General features: G+C 37.5%; 1 protein-coding gene across 4 annotated transcripts in view; it reads left to right on the top strand.

The window, feature by feature from the left end:
- The window catches only part of MMD (monocyte to macrophage differentiation associated), a 45,944-nt gene extending 29,301 nt beyond the window's left edge, over window positions 1-16,643 (top strand). For all 4 annotated transcript variants that reach the window (XM_030014775.1, XM_030014777.2, XM_030014776.2 and 1 more), the window contains exons 2-7: window positions 3,966-4,047; window positions 10,589-10,749; window positions 11,578-11,652; window positions 12,091-12,192; window positions 12,964-13,033; window positions 14,352-16,643. In XM_030014775.1, coding sequence (XP_029870635.1) covers window positions 3,966-4,047; window positions 10,589-10,749; window positions 11,578-11,652; window positions 12,091-12,192; window positions 12,964-13,033; window positions 14,352-14,552 — 691 coding nt within the window. In that variant the 3' untranslated portion in view covers window positions 14,553-16,643. The remainder of the gene's footprint in view (window positions 1-3,965; window positions 4,048-10,588; window positions 10,750-11,577; window positions 11,653-12,090; window positions 12,193-12,963; window positions 13,034-14,351) is intronic.
- The last annotated feature ends 1,838 nt before the right edge of the window (window positions 16,644-18,481 follow it).

The raw sequence follows: 18,481 nt of genomic DNA, 5'->3' as shown, positions 1-18,481 counted from the left end.
GTAAAGCTTGGACTTCCTTGACCTCAAGTAGTTCTTGTGCTTTAAGAATGCATTTAAATCGTGAAAACAAACTCATAACTCGGTTCAGTGCAAAGCATTCTGCTCTCCTGGCTGGCTGCAAGTACTTATTAGTTGGTTAATTTCAGAAATTTCAAATTATGGTATTGAAGGAGTTAATATTTTATATTGGAGATCTTGGATTTTCAGTATCTTAAATGGAGAAGTATTTGTGTGTTCTTGTGAGATAATGCTGCATATCCCCTGATTAAATCACTCCGGCTTCATTAGAGTTGCTTTTAAAGAATACATTAGAGATTTGTTAGAGAATCAGAAGACTTCACTTAAAGATGTTTCCTGTAATTTGTGGCCCAGTTCATTAGAACCTTATCAGACGGTCCTGCATTTGATGATAACCTTAAATGGTTGTGTTACAGAGAGCCTGTATTAAGGAGTAAACAGCATCTGAATGCTGTATATCAAGTTTCCACTTTTAGGAAGCTGAGATTATATTCCTCACAATTATCATTTTCAGAAGAGGTAAACTTGACCTGGAGATAGGAGGAGAAACAATGTCCCTGTGTTGCAGTATTCATGTGGCAGAAAACAAAAAGCATCTGGTGGTGGTGGCAGCGTAGGGTTTGTTTATTTATTTATTTATCTTTAAGAAAGAACAGAACAGTTTTTGCCTCTAGACTGTGAATAAGTCAGCAACCAAATTATTTTGCCTTTATTTTGCAATGTCATATGTATATGTAACTACAGGAGTATATGACTGACTTTTTTAACCGTCTGTGTCAAAATAATTTTTCCTGGGTTTGATGAGCACTTCAGTGTAGTATCACAAAGCAGCTATTTTCAAACTTCAGGTCTGTTTCTTAAGGCATTAAACACGAACTGTCAAACTGGAAATGAAACAAGAGAAGCATTGGCTGGAATTACTGGCCTATTCAACCACTTTCTGAATGATCCTTCCTCTGAAGTTCCTGATAACGTTTATAAATAGTATTATAAAAAGGCATAGGGCAATAACTGAAGCTTTGCTTTACTGAAAATGCTGTCGGTGAGTAGTGACCTGAGCAAATGTGCTCCAGCATTTGTTGCCTGGGTCTTGCAGCCTGTTGCAGTTGATACCTTTCAGAAAGGAGAGGTGCAGGTATGTCAAATGTACAGCAAAGTTAGGTACTGGGGTATTGCGAGATCCTTTTCTTTAAGGTAGAGGTAAAGTCTAACTCTTCCTCTCCTGCTAAAACACACTGGTGGTGATGGTGGTGTTAGTGGTATAAACATGTAGGTGAAGGGGATGGGTAAAGTATAGCTAATGGTGGTGTTCTGCTAGAACTCTCTCTGGTGGAAGAAAAGCGAGTTTCAGCTGTTGTGGGAGTCCAGTGAAGCTTTCTGTTCAATAGCCATGTTACTAACCATTTTTGTTGTTGTTTTAAATTAAATAATCAGAATTGAGGTATATATTTAAAAAAAAAAGTTGGAAATGTTTTGTAAGTGTGAAGCTTTCTGAAACCTGATGCTTGTCTGTTTTGCGAGCCTAGTTACCGCACAGGTGAAGGAGTATTTGCATCGTTCCTATGCTGGCACAAACAAAGGGGAAAAAAACCCCAACCCTTTGTGTAGGTAACAGACAAAGGATAGCTTTGTTAATGTCTTCACGTTCTGTTTTACTGCTAGTAACACTGTCTTTAAATTAGTGAGAATAAGAGGTCCTAATAATAAATGGACTTTTCTGAAGTGTTTTTTCATAATTCTGTCTAAAATGTAACATTACACCACGCTCTATTGTGACTGCTTTAGAAAGATCCAGTATCTTTGCTACTAAATAAATATAAATGAAAAGGAAAAAAAATTAAGAGTAGTCCCCTAATGGATAATAGGAGGTCCCATTAGCAGGCTACTTTGAATTATTTATAGATTTTTAGATGATGGTAATATCTTGTATCAAAATTTGGAACAACAGAAATTGTAAAGCTAATACTGAGGATAAGCTTATTCCGTGTGGTTCTTTAGTTTGGGTTGGGTTTTTTATTTTTAATTCTTGTGAGACTTCCAAGGTACCACCATGGCCTTTGGAGAAATGTAATAATGTTCTAGATGTAATCAGTGAAAGGTTTCCCATGACTTTGAATTTATGGAGTAGGGCAAGGGCAGTCTAATCCTGGTTGCTCAACTGAGCCAACAGATGCTTTTATTTTTAAATGGTTTCCTAACTTGGAAGCAGAACTGAGTAAACTGAATGTTCCATCTGTAGAGGATGCTGAGATGGTCTTCAGCAGCTGTTGAAGACCTGTACGCACTGGGCACCAAAATAATTTTCCAAATGTTCTGCGAGCCTCTGTATATAACTACAATGTCATTATCCTCTTGGAGATGAGAGCAAGGTGTCATCTGTCACTGACAAAAGAATTGCCATTTTTTAACAATGTATTAACTCACGTGGAATTATTCATTTGCTAACAACCATTTATACTCAATGTGAGTGAATGAAATTTACATTTTTCTTATCCTTTGTATTAGTAACAGTTGAAATTGTTTTTTTGAAATTGTCACAATTTGGAGAGAGATCATGACACTGTGTTAAATTATCAGTGCTGTTAAATTTTTGTGTATCAGTTTAGAAAAAAATGGTTTACAAATCATTTAATAAATCAGTCAAGAAAACCAAGTGTCTTATATCCCAGATATCTGGAACTGCTTACTCAAACTATAAGATTCTCGTTGGGATTTTTTGGTTGGTTGTTTTTCCCTGGTTTGAGATTGGCCAATATTTTATGGATGTCATAAAAATAGGACTAGTTTTGAGTTAAACCAGGAGGGACATGGGGGAGGACCAAAGTTTGTCTAACAAGCTCTTTATTTAAGTCTAGCTAAGAAAGCTGCTGTCAGTTCTGAACATACAGACATGCTCTGTATTTGTTGTGAAGCTGTTCCTGGCTTGTTGGATACCTGACTGATTGTCAATGCATAGTTTTATAATAGTCTGGAGTAAACTGGAAGTTATTAGTGAAGGAGAAACACTTCTGTATGATAGTAGGCTGTGCTGGGTTAACTGTACTGTACTGTAGCTGGAGTAGTTCCTAACTTTGATTTCACTGTCTGGTTGCATATAAATGTGTGCTGTCTTTTAGTGGTTTTTATACACAGATTTAAATTGTGTAGTTTCACAGGAACAGCTCAAGTATTTGGTTTTTTAGAATAGTTGAATGCAACGTTTGTATTGGCAAGTTCTTCCAAAACTTTCTCAAGTTTCATCATATTTCATTTGGCTTACGTAGACTGTGTTTCGTGTGATTGTTTGTTTGTTAGGTAATGTTTGAAAATTCTTAGAGAAGAAAGCAGAATGTCTATGGTAAGCCTCTTGAAATTTTTCCTTTTCGGAGTTAACCATTAGAGTCTCCTTTCTTCCCTGTGTAGCTTGGATCTTGGTTACAGACAGAAAATAGGATTAGCCTCAAAGAAAAATCGAGCCATCTAATGCTCCAAACACAAATATTGCTCGCTATAGGAATTGAAAAGTCAGTGTTCAAGCTGATTTATTCTGAGGTGTTTTAGAACTGGAATATTGCTCTAGTTTCAAGAACTTCTTAACAGAAGAGTAACCCTTGGCAGCTGTGATGAAGTCCATATTTCAAGAGTAATTTGAGTCCATATTATGTAATTTAAATAGGAAATAGTTCGTTCTTCATCTGACCAAGCCATCGGAAAAGAGGGGGTCTGAAGTTCTGTATGCAAAGCCTTGATTAAAGATAACCATCCACTGTGACAGGCAGTCACAGAAATTTAGTTAACATATGTTTCTGTTAGAGAATTTATCTGCGAGAACTTACAATTTAAGTAACAGTTACTTTTAACATGTCTGTGCTTATAATTTTTGACACTACTAGGTTGGAGGTACTCCATGACGCTCCAAAGAGATGGTTTATTAACTTTCCTAAAAGTACCTCTTAATTATTCAACAGGTTCATGAACCACCCAGCTCCAGCGAACAGCCGCTACAAACCCACTTGCTATGAACATGCTGCTAACTGTTACACACATGCAGTAAGTACATAAGTACATTTCCCCTTCTTTTTTTTTTTTTTCTTCTTTTTTTTAAACAGATGTTTTGGTAAATTTGGGGGGGTCTGGATGGCTAAATGCTTCCCTTTGCCCAAGTGTATCCATATTTACAACCTCTCTGGTTTTGTTGTATAAGCTTCAGAAACAGTCCAGAAAATGTAACGTTAATTAGATGGCTGGCTCCAGATGCTTCATAAGATTCCTTTCTACCGAAGTAAGTTACATGTGTTTAACTAGGTGTTTTCCCTCTGTCCCAGTCAAAGGATGACCACAGTAAAGTGAATATAGGCCTATACTAGTTAGTCTTGCAAGGCAGATTTCCCAGTACGGTGCTGACATAATATTGTACAAATTGTATACTGCAAGTGTAAGAAAGATTTATTCATGTTAGAAGTGGAACGCTTCATAGGACTATCATGTGGGTATTAGCTAGAAGAGCTGGAATGGCTTAGTTCGGATACTTAGTATCTATGAATCGCTTCTTTGAGAAATCTGCTATTTTGAAAGAGGCACTAATAATGCTGACAGCCCTACTAAAAGTCCTAGTCTGTCTGTATTTTCATAATGTAAGGATCCGTACTAGATTTGAATATACGATATACAAAATAAGGAAAGCAGGTTTGGGGCGGGGGGGTAATTGGGAAGTTTAATTTGCTGTCCAGCACTTTGAAAAGGACTTAAAAATGTGTGTGTTTGTTTTTTAAGATAGCATTTGCCCTTTTATAAAAGCAGCTTGTGCTTCTCCTCAGTCCCTTGTTTAACTCCAAACATCTGAAGTATGTTTGACTTTTTGTCCTCAGTCTCTTATCTCCAGTGTGTCTGAGTGAGCTACAGATACGAATGCTCAAGGTAGTGCATGGGACTCTTCAGTTCTAGAAAGAGCTGTTCTTAAGGATCCTTTGTGTATGTTTTATAAATAACCAACATACAGCTCTGTGTTGCTAGTAAAAACAGAATCACCTTGGTTTACATATAGAAAAGCTAACTGAAGCTTATGTGTTTTTAAGCCAAGGGTCTCATGTACAGCACTATGTAAATACATGCTCATTTGTCTAGAGAATGAAGCAACATTCTGTTAGTTAGCACAAGTATGTAGTTTATCTCATAATCCTTGTACAAATCTTGTTTACTCTGGCCAAAAACTTAGATTTCAAAATATCTGGCAGACGTTGCTGTAGTCCTTAGCAATTCTAGCCTTCATCTAGTTGAAAAACAGGCATGTCTTATTCCTGTCTGTTAGCAGTAGGTTACAGCCAAGATGTCATATCAGTATTTTCTGGTATGCTACAGATTCTGGTGAAGCTGTGTAATTACTTTCTGAACAGTCAAGCTACGTGCTAAAACCTACCAAGAACTGTTAACAGCTTGGGGATATGCAATATTAACATACCCTTTGGAAGAAACTAAAGTGTAGTATAAAAGAGGGATTGTTACTCCTTAAATAAAATTGCATGCAATAAATAACTTCTAATCAAAATTTAAAGCCTTGAAATAGGAATCTAATCTGGGGAAGCACAGTGGATTATACAGAAAAAGCTGGGGGGGATGCTTGCTTCTCCTCTGTGTTACAGGCTGTTTTACTAAATGTTAGACGGTCAAGTGGTTGAGTCTTTGCTGCTAGATTACAGTATGAGTTTTCAATTAGACATTGATGTAATTTCTACAAAACAGAGTTTAGCAATGGTTCTCCATATATTTTTTTTTCAAAGCTGTATTCATAATAAAGTGGTCAACTTGTATTTTACGAGCATGGCTGTACTCCTCGGTAGGTATCCCGTCTGTTTTTTGACTTAAAAATACACAGTAGTCAGTTTAGGCAGTTGCTTAAAAAAAACAACCAAAAAAAACCCCAACCAAAAAAAAAACCCCAACCAGTAAATGGGGATACAGAATTCCATGCATAGCTTTTTGTGACAATACTTAAAAGGTAACTTTGTGTAGCATAGTAAGGCATCTTCACATTTCCAACTAGTAAGGGTATTTAAAATGTCTTGGATTTTTTTAGCTTTAAATGAAGCACTGACTTGTCTTTAGACACTAGGAGACAGGAAGGGCAGCTAAGCAGTTGAATACAGAGACAGAGAAGACTGCTCTCTGTGTTTAGAAGAACAGGAAGGAAACAGTGTATGAGAGAAGCAGGAGTTGTGTTGTAAGGTAAGCTAAATCTAAGGGGAGAGATGGCTCATCGTGAAACTTTCTAGTGTATGTAAGGTTTACCAGACAAAAGATACGCTCTGTTGTATTAAAACCTCAGAATTTAGACACTGCTTGCTTTATACTGCTCTAAAAGTTTCTTCTAACTGCCTTAAAAGGAGGAACTATTCTTAAAATAAGTTGTAGTCTCTCTATTCGAGTCTTGGTTTGTGCAGTGTGTGGAAAAGAGAAGAAAGAAGTATAAATATTTAAAAAATGAGGCTTGGAGCATTTAGCAGGCCATTTGAGCATGGAAGGAGGAGTCATCAAAATTTCAGAAAGGCTCTTATGATGAAAAAGTCTCCGTTCTACCTGACTGATATTAGCAGTTTCTCTGTTCTGTGTATTGCACAGCCCGAGTTGCCAGTATGCTTCCCCCTCCACGATGCTTGTCTCCTTATTTGAGAAGAGAAAATTGATGAGTAGGGAGGCACTGTACTTGGCTTCAGGACTACACTCCTGGAGCAGGCAGTTTGAGATGGACATAGTCCTTCGTGGTTCCCTCTAAGTGTCACATGTGATTTTTGGCTGCTTTGTTGATCTTTCCATTGTCTTCCTTGCCAAAGAGGAAGTATAGGGACCATCTTATGCTGTTAACATTTCCCTCTCAAAGAAAGGCACGCGAGATTGCAAACAATAACGCCGTGCTTTGCTACAGTGGCTTGTGCATCAAAGGTCATTGTTGCTGACTACAAGACGTGCATAGCCTTGTGTGCAAAGAAAATAACTTAATTGGGCATGAATGTTACATACGAAAGCAAAAATTTTGAACATCTCTATGGGAGATATTGCCTACAGAAATATAGAAAGCATACAGATAAAATACTGACCAATATACCAGTATCCTAAGCAACCCCAGGTAGATGGAAGATACAGGATACTTTACTGCAAGGTAGTAACCAGAGTGTAATTTCCCTGAAGTACGCCTGATCAGGTTTACAGCTTACTGTTTCAGCATCTTTCTTTGTGCCTTAAGGCTTTTTGCAGTGGCTGCTATTTGTGACAGTAGGAGTTGTGGTAGTCAGTTTCCCAAAATACATCGTATGGGGGTTGTGCCCAAGTCTCTTCTTGAAGATTCCTGCCTATACCTGTAAATAAATACATTTTAATCCTTTGTCTTCCTCCTTATTGCAAAGGGGTTTGTAACTTCATGTTCTCATTTTTTTTCTGACATTTCTCTACAAAACTTAGTGAAACTGTTGCCTACTCTCTTGTTCTGTAAATTGCTCTACCAGCCCCGTTTCTGATTTAGCAAGTATTAATAAAGGTGCTAAAATTAGTAGATTGGAGTATCATGGTTCTGGGTTTGTTCACAGTACCTTAAATTTCTGGGTTTAACAATACTGATTTGGAAGAGTCACACTTCATGCTGAAAGAAGCAAAGCTTTTTGTGACTTGTAGCTAGTTTTTTTGGGTTTTGGGTTTTTTTACTAGAAATGCTGGCAACTTAAATGCTATGTCATTGCTGTAAAATGACACGGCACAGTCACACTCATTCTATTAGTTCTGACTCTTTGACTACTTTTTTGGTAAATACCCTTCCTTTTAAAGGACTGATTGATTGCTTCTCCATTCTGAAGATTAAAATGCAGTTCTTGCGCTAGAGATTTTTTTCAAATTAACATGGGAAAATCCGCCTTGTTTTGTTGACTAAAGCGTTATATTTCTTTTGTAAGATGGATGTGAGATATAATGAAGTCCATTGTATCATATGTTATCTATTATGGCATTAGTATCTAAAGAACTTTTATCCAGTTGGCTGGAAGAGCAGAGTATCATTTCTGGATTTTGTCTTTAATCTAGCTATTTTTGGTCAGAAAAAGAGTAATAAAACATCTCTTGTTTAGTGTAACTGTTCCCATGATGCATATCAGGCACAGAGGGAAAGTGTTTCCAAATAGAATACTTAGAAAAAACAATAAATCCTTCTCATGGAAGTATAGTGCTGTTCCCTGTGAGAAGCAGAATTATTCTTTAGAGCCAGGACAAGGCAGAAAAGAGATTAATTCAGGTCTTCATCATGTATTCACTTGTAGCTGCATTCTTCATTCTGAAGGTGCAAAGAAAGAGGTGATAAGAAAATTGCTTATTTGTTTTAACCCTCTAACTTTATATACGATAATTACTGGAAAAAGTGATTGGCATCAAACTCTGTGTTGCCCCATTTGAGCATTACACATCATAGCTTAACTTGTGAAATATTTATTTTAGTAAAAAAGCTGGGGTATCTGTGTAAGAAAGGCAAGTTCTGTGTAATATCTAAATCTAGTTTCCAAAGAGGTGTTCCTTCCTATAAAATGGTCTCAACTGGAGCTCCAGGCAGAATCTCTGCGCAGCTCATGCCCAGGCTTTTAGTAGGGAATTAGTGGGGATTTGCTATTTTACCTAGTACTTGTGTTCACGATACTTGTGGGTACATAATCTCTCCGAAACCTTTTAGTTCTCTGTCAAGTTTAGTCAAAACTGAAATTTGCACTAGAAATCGGGAAGGAAACTGATGAATGTGGATACAGCGTGACTGCACAGCTTAAAGAAACATGGCTAGAAAACTATTTCTGGAGCTTAGTATCTTCCCATGTCCTGCAAAAACTGCCACATCTAACCAGTTCGTTGCTGTCTCAAGGGCTTCAGCCACACTTTAAACTGTATGCCATATGTGGGAAAACAGGAGTGACTAATCTCCTGAGGAGTGAAACACTTTAACCTTTCTTGAGTTTGGGGGTTGTCCAGGATATGTATATGGAAATTTATGGTTTGTGATAAATGAGAAGCCAGACTTGCAGACTATTTTTGGCCTTAAAGTGCATGAGGTCAACTTCCATAGTCTCATTACGAAACTCAGAAAGCGTTTTCACCTCTGGTCCAAATACTGCGGATATAGGAATACTATACCTTTCATTTCCATGTCTCTACAGCTTTTGGTGTAAAAGTACTAAATTTTGCAAAAAGGAAGAAAATACAGTAGTAATGAAGCTACAGTTGATGTACTTCAAAAGCCAGAAGTAAAAGCCACTTTTTTTTGTTTGGTTGGTTGGTTTTTTTAAGTCTTTGGATTAACCAACTACTTTTCAGAGTCATTCAGTCTGCTCTGCATCTTCTGCACTGTAGCTGTGATCAGAGCCTCAATTTCTTCTAGTCTGTAAGCAGATAAAGGACAAAGACAGCGCAGGCTAGACCAGAACTTCGCACTCTTAAGCTATCAAACCTGTAATGCAAAGCAGAGTTGCCAGATTTGTTTAAACATTGCTTGTTCCTAGCTTTATTGTTTAGCATGTGAGACTTGGGTTAAACTGCGAAGAACTTAACCTATGAAGCTTATTTACAATTCAAGTGAACAAATTAACATCTTAAGATACATCGTGGGGCCTGGAAGGGAACTTGTGCAGCATTTTTAACTTAGAAGGCTGACAAAGATATACCTTCATGGTGGAGGGAGACACGTAGAAATGTCTGAGCCAGCAGGTTTTTTTTCTTTAAATACTTGTTGGACATGCTTCCCTCCCCCTCCCCGCCACCTGTTTTTTTCCTAGTTTGTTTTTTTCTGAATGCGACAAAGGTATATGATGTAATTTATTCTGGAAAGGAGTATAGTTTTAAATGTGTATGAAGCCTGCAGCCCACTTCTTAGATACTTCATGTGAGCCTGCTAATTCCATCATGATGTTTTAACAGTGGTTGTTTTGGAAGATGTGAATTAAAGCTGCTTGAGAGGGAGGTGGTAAGGAAAACAGACTTGGATATGCTGCATTAGAAGAACATAATCTTTGTGCATTAAGAGTCTACTCATAAAAGAAGTTTGCATCTAATTTATGATATCTAAAACCCAAGTTCTGCAAAGCCTTTGCTTAATTCTCTTGTCTTCTACTTAACTGCATGCTTCCAAATGCTTTCTCTTTTCATTTGGGACTTAAGTTTATTTTGGTCTGTCCTGTGGTTTAGATCCAAGCCTAGAGTAATATCAAAACTTTTTAAAAATGCAAAGCAGAATGTGAAAATAAAAACACTGCTAAGACTTTGCAGATTCTTTTGTTTGTCTGATTTTGGGTCATGGTTAGAGGAGCTAGTAACCTAGCCTAATAGCACATGAGGAGAAATTTATCGCAAACAGGTATAACCTAGTTGTCTGAGACGTTGTTGAAGTCTTGACGCTTGTGTGTCAACATACAACTAAATGGAAAACTTGCTCCAGTTAGGAGTGTGCCATCAGATGTTGTACATATGGTCTTATATGGGGCATACTGCAGTTTTATCTGCCCTGCTGTTGCTGTACTGTGGGTGGTACTACGCTGGCTGCCAGTAAAGACTTAACAATGGCCTTTTGTTTTCTTAGTTCCTCATTGTTCCTGCGATTGTGGGTAGTGCCCTTCTCCACCGGCTTTCTGATGATCGATGGGAAAAGATAACAGCATGGATGTATGGCATGGGGCTCTGTGCACTCTTCATTGTCTCCACAGTATTTCATATCGTTTCTTGGAAAAAGAGTCACTTAAGGTATCACTATAAGATGTTTTATTTTCATGTTCTGTGATGTTTTTCCATTGTGTTTCTCAGGTAAAAACATGATTTTACAGAAGGCTGGAGTGGTACCGTGTTACTGAATCATGAAAAAACCACCCTTGATTCTGTTAGAAGAAATAGTGTGCCAAGCTCATATATGAACAAACTTTAATGTCAGCTGCTTTTTTTGCAAAGAAAATATGTGTTTTTCTAGGCCCTAGTGGCTCTTAATCCAGAAGTTGAATGGGAAAAACATAATCTAAGCGAGTGGTGGATATAATCCCATTGCAGAAATGAGAACACTGGGAGTATATGGCACGCTCAAATACTTTGAGGAACACAGAGTTTGCCAAGAGAATTATAATACAATATGCAGCTAACTAGCAGAAAGCCTCCTTGAAAGCAAGGCAGCAATAGCAAAACTAAGATGTGATTATTTTTAAAAATTTTTTTTTTTTTTTTTTTTGTCCCATTATGACTCCTATATAATCCTGGGCCGTAAATTGGATTCAGCAGTCACTGAATAGTAACAGTTTCTGGATTAGGTGGAGTTGATGTGACAGCTTTCTGCCTCCTTGCCAGAAAGCAGGATGTACAATGGGGTGGAGAAGGGGAGAGGAATGGAGGAGTGCTCATCTCCTACGTGTCTCGCTTATGACCTCCTGAAGTTGAAGTCAGCTGGACAGTCTTCCAAATGTTTTCAAGAGGTTATGGAGCTGAGGGTATTTTCCCCAAAGTAATTCCAAAGTGTGTCAGGAAACTAAGATGATACAAAAATCTTTCCAAAAATCTGTCTTGGTGACTTGTTCTCTCTCTTACTAGGACCATGGAGCATTGCTTTCACATGTGTGACAGAATGATGATCTATGTCTTTATTGCGGCATCATATGCACCATGGTAAGAAATCAGAAGCGCAGCTTCAGAATTAGAGCTTTTTCCAATGTAAACAGTTTATCATTGCGGCTTTCCAAAATCTATAGGTATCTTCTTAGATGCAGTTGACCACATTCTGCATTGTGAAATGCAGCATAATGTAATCTCCTGGGATTTGCTGAACAGAAAGCAGTATTCAGCAGAAAGTAATTTATATTCCACATACCCCAGTTTATGCTTCCTTCACATCAATGCAAACACACCTTCTGCCTCTCTGTGTATAGAATGTCCAAGAGTCTTCTCCCACGTCATGCCTAAGTTATAGCTCTGAATATTTATTTATTTTTATCAAGCCCTACTACTCTTGTGTCACTCAGTATGGTGGTACTGAGTCCACAGTACTCCTGTGGACCCAGTACAGTCCATTTCATCACTTTTGTCTCGAAATCTTTGTACCTCCAGGTTAAATCTACGTGAGCTTGGGCCTCTAGCATCTCACATGCGTTGGTTTATCTGGCTGATGGCTGCTGGAGGAACCATTTATGTATTTCTCTACCATGAAAAGTAAGAATTATTATTTGCATTTAACTTTAAACTGAAATTAAAAGGTGGGGTGGGGCTTTTTCTTGCTTTCTGAGTGTTCCTATCCAGCCTTTCACACATTGAAATAAGAGCTTTGAAAGAGTGAAAATATGTGATGAGAATGACGCAAACTTACATCTTGTCAGAAGATAATTGTATTCACCCTGTCATAACATGTCTTTAGGCTATATTGTTGTCTTCTCTTAAAGGGCTGGGAGGGAAGTATCCACTTTTAAAACTTTTGCTACAAGAAAGCAGGGGTGCAAGTGGGTAGGGTAAGAAACCAGTTGAAATGATGGCTTTCTTGCACCCCCAATTTATGTAGCGTTGTGTATATTTTTGTTTTGAGATGTGAGTCCTTGAGTTTCAGATCTGAATTCTTGAGCCTGCTTTCATTACTTATCCTCAGGGAGGAAGACCCAACTTCTTTGTTTTGGAGATGAGCTACTGAGGTTCTTGTCAAATAAGAAAATATAAGTTGTCTCAATGTTTTATTCTCACTAGTACTTAATGCAAATGAATGCATCTAGGCAGTATTTAGAGAAGAAGGTATTGCCTGCAACTGTACAATGCAGAGATAAATACTAGCTTTATTTTTGTCATAAAACACTGGTTATTTATCTGCACAGAAAGCTTTCTGAATAGTTAAACGGACCCATGCTAACATAAAATTTAAAATATTTTCTTTACTGTTGAAGGAAATGTTCATCCTCTTGTACACCTCCTTACATGACTCGAATCGTTCCTTTTTAGGTATAAGATTGTTGAGCTCTTTTTCTATTTAGCGATGGGATTTTCTCCTGCTCTGGTAGTGACATCCATGGTAAGAAATGTGACTATTAACATTACAAACATACAAACTTTCCTTTTATAACTAGCTTGAGTTCCAGTGCAGCAATCTTTCTTCTGAAAAGATGTTAATTTTAGGCCACCATAACTGTAAATGTTCTCTGCAGAAGAACCAAATATAGTCAGTTATATTTTGAGTTCATAGTTTACATTTCAAGGAAATGCTACCTTGTTTTGCTGAATCTCGGCCACAGGGTCTAGATAAAAAGAGGTTAGGTTCCAAACTCCACTTCTGAAGACCCTCACTTCTGAAAGGATATCGGACATAACAATTCAATTACTTCCTTTTGAGTAAAAATGGTAAAGATGTGAAGTACCTTAGCCTGTTGAAGAATGTTTCTAGATATTACTATTTATCAACTTACTTAATGCCCACTTACCACTTACAGATTGGGGAAAGAAGTTTTTTCTTTATGAAAGTGCAATGGACTTCTGATAACACGTTGTTCTTTTTCTTGGTATATGCAAGAGCTCTCTGGAAAATCTGATCAATTGATGCTGTGTTTTGGACCAAGGTGGGGGAAGTAAATTGACTCTTACCCCTTTCAAAATTACTTAGGGGCAACAAAGCTAGAAGGTTTTGTCTCTTACTAGAGGATTCTTTTTATCAGTGAAGCAGGGGAAAATTGAAAAGTTTAGTAGTTGAACTGTATCAAACTGATGCACCGTATCTGGGATACTTGATCTCTCAGCAACTGGCTTTTTTTTTTTTTTTTTTAAAAAAAGATTTCTTGGTGCATCTGTAAAGCATCCTGCTCTGTCTTGTCCACCTCAAAACTTTGACTATTATTTATTTATATTTACACATTTTAAATAACTATGAATAACCCTCTCTGCTGCCAGTATAAATCTGACACCTCTACAAGGTAATGCCTTAACTGTTCCTTGTGAATGTTGTGCTACACCAACACCTTGCTGGATGCTTCATCCAGTGAGTAGGAGTTGCATTACACTCACGCTTATGCACAGTAATGTGGTTTTCTTTTTCTCTGCGTTTGTTCGCTCTGCTAATGAGCGTGAAGCAAAACATCCAACTTGTCTTAATTCTTGAGTTATCCCTCTCTTACTTCTATAGTGCTGTGGAGACATATTATATAAATAGATTATTATATATTTCACAAAGTGTAATATAAATATACTGGGTTTCTCACTTGTCCATCTGTCACACCCAAGATGTTCTGAGTTGACAGCCAGCTTTCTTTTCCTGGGGGGAAAGCACTTTGTATTTTGTGTGTAAAATACCCTTTCCCTCCTTTACACCCCATCCCTAATCTTTCCTTGTTAATTGACAGAGCAACACCGATGGACTTCAGGAGGTTGCCTGGGGAGGCTTGATATATTGTCTGGGTGTGGTGTTCTTCAAGAGCGATGGAGTCATTCCGTTTGCCCATGCCATCTGGCACATATTTGTGGCCACAGCAGCTGCTGTTCATTACTATGCCATTTGGAAGTACCTTTACAGAAGTCCTGCAGACATAATTCGTCACTTATGATATATATATATAAAAAAAAAAATCTGCACTTGGCCTCTGTAACAGTATTATTTGACTTAAGGAATTCGGAGAAATTGGAAAATTGCACAGAAAAACTGCACTGACTTTGATAGTTCTCTGAACACAATTACTGTGAACTGATGTTGTATGTGTCCTGCAATTGCCCATCATACGGCAAGTGCTGTAAATAACCAAGATACTGTACTGCAGTACCAAGAATCCATTCCATGTTAGTAGAACTGGCTACCTGATGTTTACAAATAAATTTTGTATTCTAGTTTAATTTTACAATTTTTAACTATGTGAATTTTTCTAAATTAGTGATTCAAACGGTGAAGTCAGTGCAATAGCAAAAATGTAACTCTCTTGATTTGAAATTGGTTTCTATCACCTTTCCTCTAGTCATTTATTAAACATGAATCACAGACAAATAATCTACTTTTACCACTCATTATCTTGGTATAATGTGACTTTTATAGAAACTTTTTGTGTTTTTTGTAAACTTTAAAAGTACATTTATTGAACTGAAAACACACAACTGTCATCTATGCAGTTACTCATGTTGCAAAATCTTGCAAGAAATAGTTACATTCCACATACTGTACTGACAAGCAAACATTGTACCTCTTCCAAAGGTTGTATTACAAGTGTAATTGTAATAACCACTTTTATGAGCTAAAATCTAAATGTGATTCTGCTGAGTTTTAACATGATAGTATTCTGCTCATCTATAGTACCACTTAAACAGCACCTTAATTTGGCTTTATCCATGATGGAAATGAAGTGCTTTAAAAGAAATAGTTAACGTGATTTTTCTCCTCGAGATTCCCAATTCTGCTCCGTGCTGCCCAGCCAGGCAGCAGTTTGGATGAAAGCTGACTTATCAAGGCTCGGCACTATTAAGGAAGATGGACAGCTAATACCCCGCTATCCATACCAGAGAGTCAGTCATTTCTCCAGAATCTGTACACACATATCGGTGCTGTAATATTAAGGCTTGGATTTTCAAAGGGATTTCAACTGGCCAACAGAACCTGCTCCCACCAATTTTCGTTGGGGCTGTTCTGTTGGGAACTCCTGGTCAGAGCAGCAGGTACAGAGCAATCGCTGACCGCTTTGAATTCAAGGTTATTGGTTCTTCGCAAGAGCAGCCTTTCAGGGAGGAGAGCTTGAAGAACTTCCTGTGGTGTCACTCGTCATGTTGGGACTTAACACAGAGTAAAACTGGTCTTTAATTGTATTGCTGTCTTTCTGTACAGGAAAACCAAATGTGGTAGCAAGTCATGATTGTAGAACACGTGCATTAAATGACCAGATGTAGAAGAGTCATTGTAATTCTGTTTGTCCACTAATTGTATCCTGTCCCACTATATAATGAATGTCTTATATTAAGATTGACTTTATCCTTTTTCTAATTTACTCAGTTTTTCATGTCAGTATTTAAAAACAAAACCAAAACGTGTTGCCTTTTTCAGATCTTGTTCTGGATATTGCCTGTCTGCAAACAATAAGTAGCAAGATAGGGATGTTTTTCAAGGTACCGTTTAATACTGCACCTAAATTTGCCAGTGGGTTGCATATTTTAGAATATATACATTTATATACGGAATTTACAGGAGGGACAAACTTTAATTTCAAGGCATTGAAGAATTGCTGTATGGTGTTAGGAGGTGATTGGAGAAATGGCACCACTACGGCAGACTAGTTAACTGCCCCAAAAGAGAACAAATGGAACAACTGGGCGGGTAATTCCTAGTACAACAGTCTCACACATCTGGATGCCTCAGTTTTTTAACATTGTGTCTATTTTAATATTTTCCACTTTTTGTGAGTTCATATATTTTGTTTAAATGCAGTACTGTTAAAACCACTAAAATACATGTAGAAGTTTTCTGTAGTCAAAAGTGAAACTGTTGCTTGAATATGTTTGTTTTAATTTTAAGTTAATTTTTCATGGCATTGCTTTTTGGAGTGTTTGAAATGGTTTTTTAAAAATTTCAATTCGCCAAAAATATTTTGAATTACTGTATTCTAGTCAATATGATATTGAATGTACTAGACTAACAATAAACATTTTGTGCAATTTGGAAACTTGTATTCTTGGCGGGGTTTATTGGGGGGGTTGGGGGGTCCCCTCCAACACTTACGCAGAAAGTAGGGGACTAACACTGTTGCCACTCTTGACACGAGAGATCCAGAGTTGAACCTAATGACCCTCATGCTTGCTCAGTCAAATCTTTAAAATAAGAATATTAGGAAAGATTACAATCCAAATTATTCCATTTGTGATATGGAAAAAAAGTATATTTATGTCTAAATTGTGGTCAATATGGGGAACTTGCTACTTTTCCCTTTGCTATTCTGGATCAATTTTCTTATACCATTATGCACTGGGGTTTGGTTTTCTTCAATTGTATAACACTAATAATACATAGTTTTACTCCTATCCCTATAGGAGTATCATTGCATAAAATATAGACAAGCTGAACTAAAAATGCATTTCTGTCTGGAAAACATGTCAATTAGCTTTTTTTTTTCTTTTTTTCTCCCCCCCCCCCCCTCTAATTGCAGCTCTCCGGCCTGATTCCTCCCAGGAATAACAATAGTGCTTTTTCCAGTAATGTTTGCTGCAGTAGCAGAGATGTGATTTCTTTGTCCTGAAGCAAATGTTTTTAAAAGCACTTCCTTCTGTATTTTCTACGCCTCTAGGTTTTAGAAGTGCAACAAGTACGCCGAGTCTAAATGAAGCAGTGATAACGTGTTTTAGTTTTGCAGATGGACTTTTCCAGAGGGTGTCTAGGATGCAACAGGTCCTTTGAATACTGGATATTTTCAGTCTCATCACTTTTAGGTCGTCTTTTTCTAATGCAGTATTGTGTGTATCTAAAAAATAATTCGGTTACCTGAAGGGATTCATTTAAGGATTTATTCTAGAGTGCACTTCTTTGTTTTGTATTGTTTTTTTTAACTCAAGAGCAACAAGGACTGCACAAAGAAAGTACTCATTTTTCTTTCTGTTAACAAAAGCAGTCATAAAAGCAGGCTTCTTTTTCAATTCTGTCTTCCCCACATCCCTCTTAATTACTTGTGATTATGGTAAGACGTTGTATTACCGTCTTCCAGTTCTGGGTAAGTAATGATGTCCTTTCAAAGGAGGCTTGAGTGTCTGAACATGGTTTTTGCAACCTGCTGTATCTATTGAATTATGGTGTAAAAATGGGATACTTCAAAGGCTTTTTGAAACTGCTGGTTATCATGGTTTTCCAAAACTTTAAAAAGTTACCTAAATTCCAGATCAGTGTTAGCGGACAGACAAGATGGTTCCATTTAATGTGTTTTTACACAGCTTTGTTCCAATTAATTTTTCGCCTGACTTGAAGCGCCAAGCCTGCGTCAGGCACGCAGCGTTCTGGTTGTTCCAGAGACCAGCAGTTCCACGATGCTGGCAGCGCACTGGATGCAGTCACACACTTCTGAGGCTCGGGGTTATTGCTGTGGTAGATCATAAATTGTAGTATGGCTTCTTACATGATTTTCACAGCTGGTAACTGAACTTTTACATGAGGATATGTGAATGGTGTAAATCACACGGCTGTCATAGCATTTTTAGAGCTGCTGCTTGGTGAAATGTGTGAGTGTTGGGGGCTGGAATGAGCAAGTTAAAGAGAAGATACTAAGCTTTTCATAGATTTTTTTTTTTTTTCTTTCTATTAAACCTCTTGCTTAAATGTCTGTCACACTTGGGACCCTGCCGCTTGTTTGGAAACCTCTTTGAGTCACCTCCACAATTCTTTATTCAGGTCTGGTGTATTTAGCCACGTGATTTCTCCGGAGGCTAAGGCTGTCATGTTCACATCGTGTGCTTGACTAAGTCTTTTCTCCGTGCTTTGCTATTTTTAAAAGAATGCAGGATGTTAGTCTCTGCTCGC

Source organism: Aquila chrysaetos, chromosome 5, assembly GCF_900496995.4.
Source record: "Aquila chrysaetos chrysaetos chromosome 5, bAquChr1.4, whole genome shotgun sequence".
Classification (NCBI taxonomy): domain Eukaryota; kingdom Metazoa; phylum Chordata; class Aves; order Accipitriformes; family Accipitridae; genus Aquila; species Aquila chrysaetos.
This window is presented reverse-complemented; position numbering and strand designations above follow the sequence as displayed.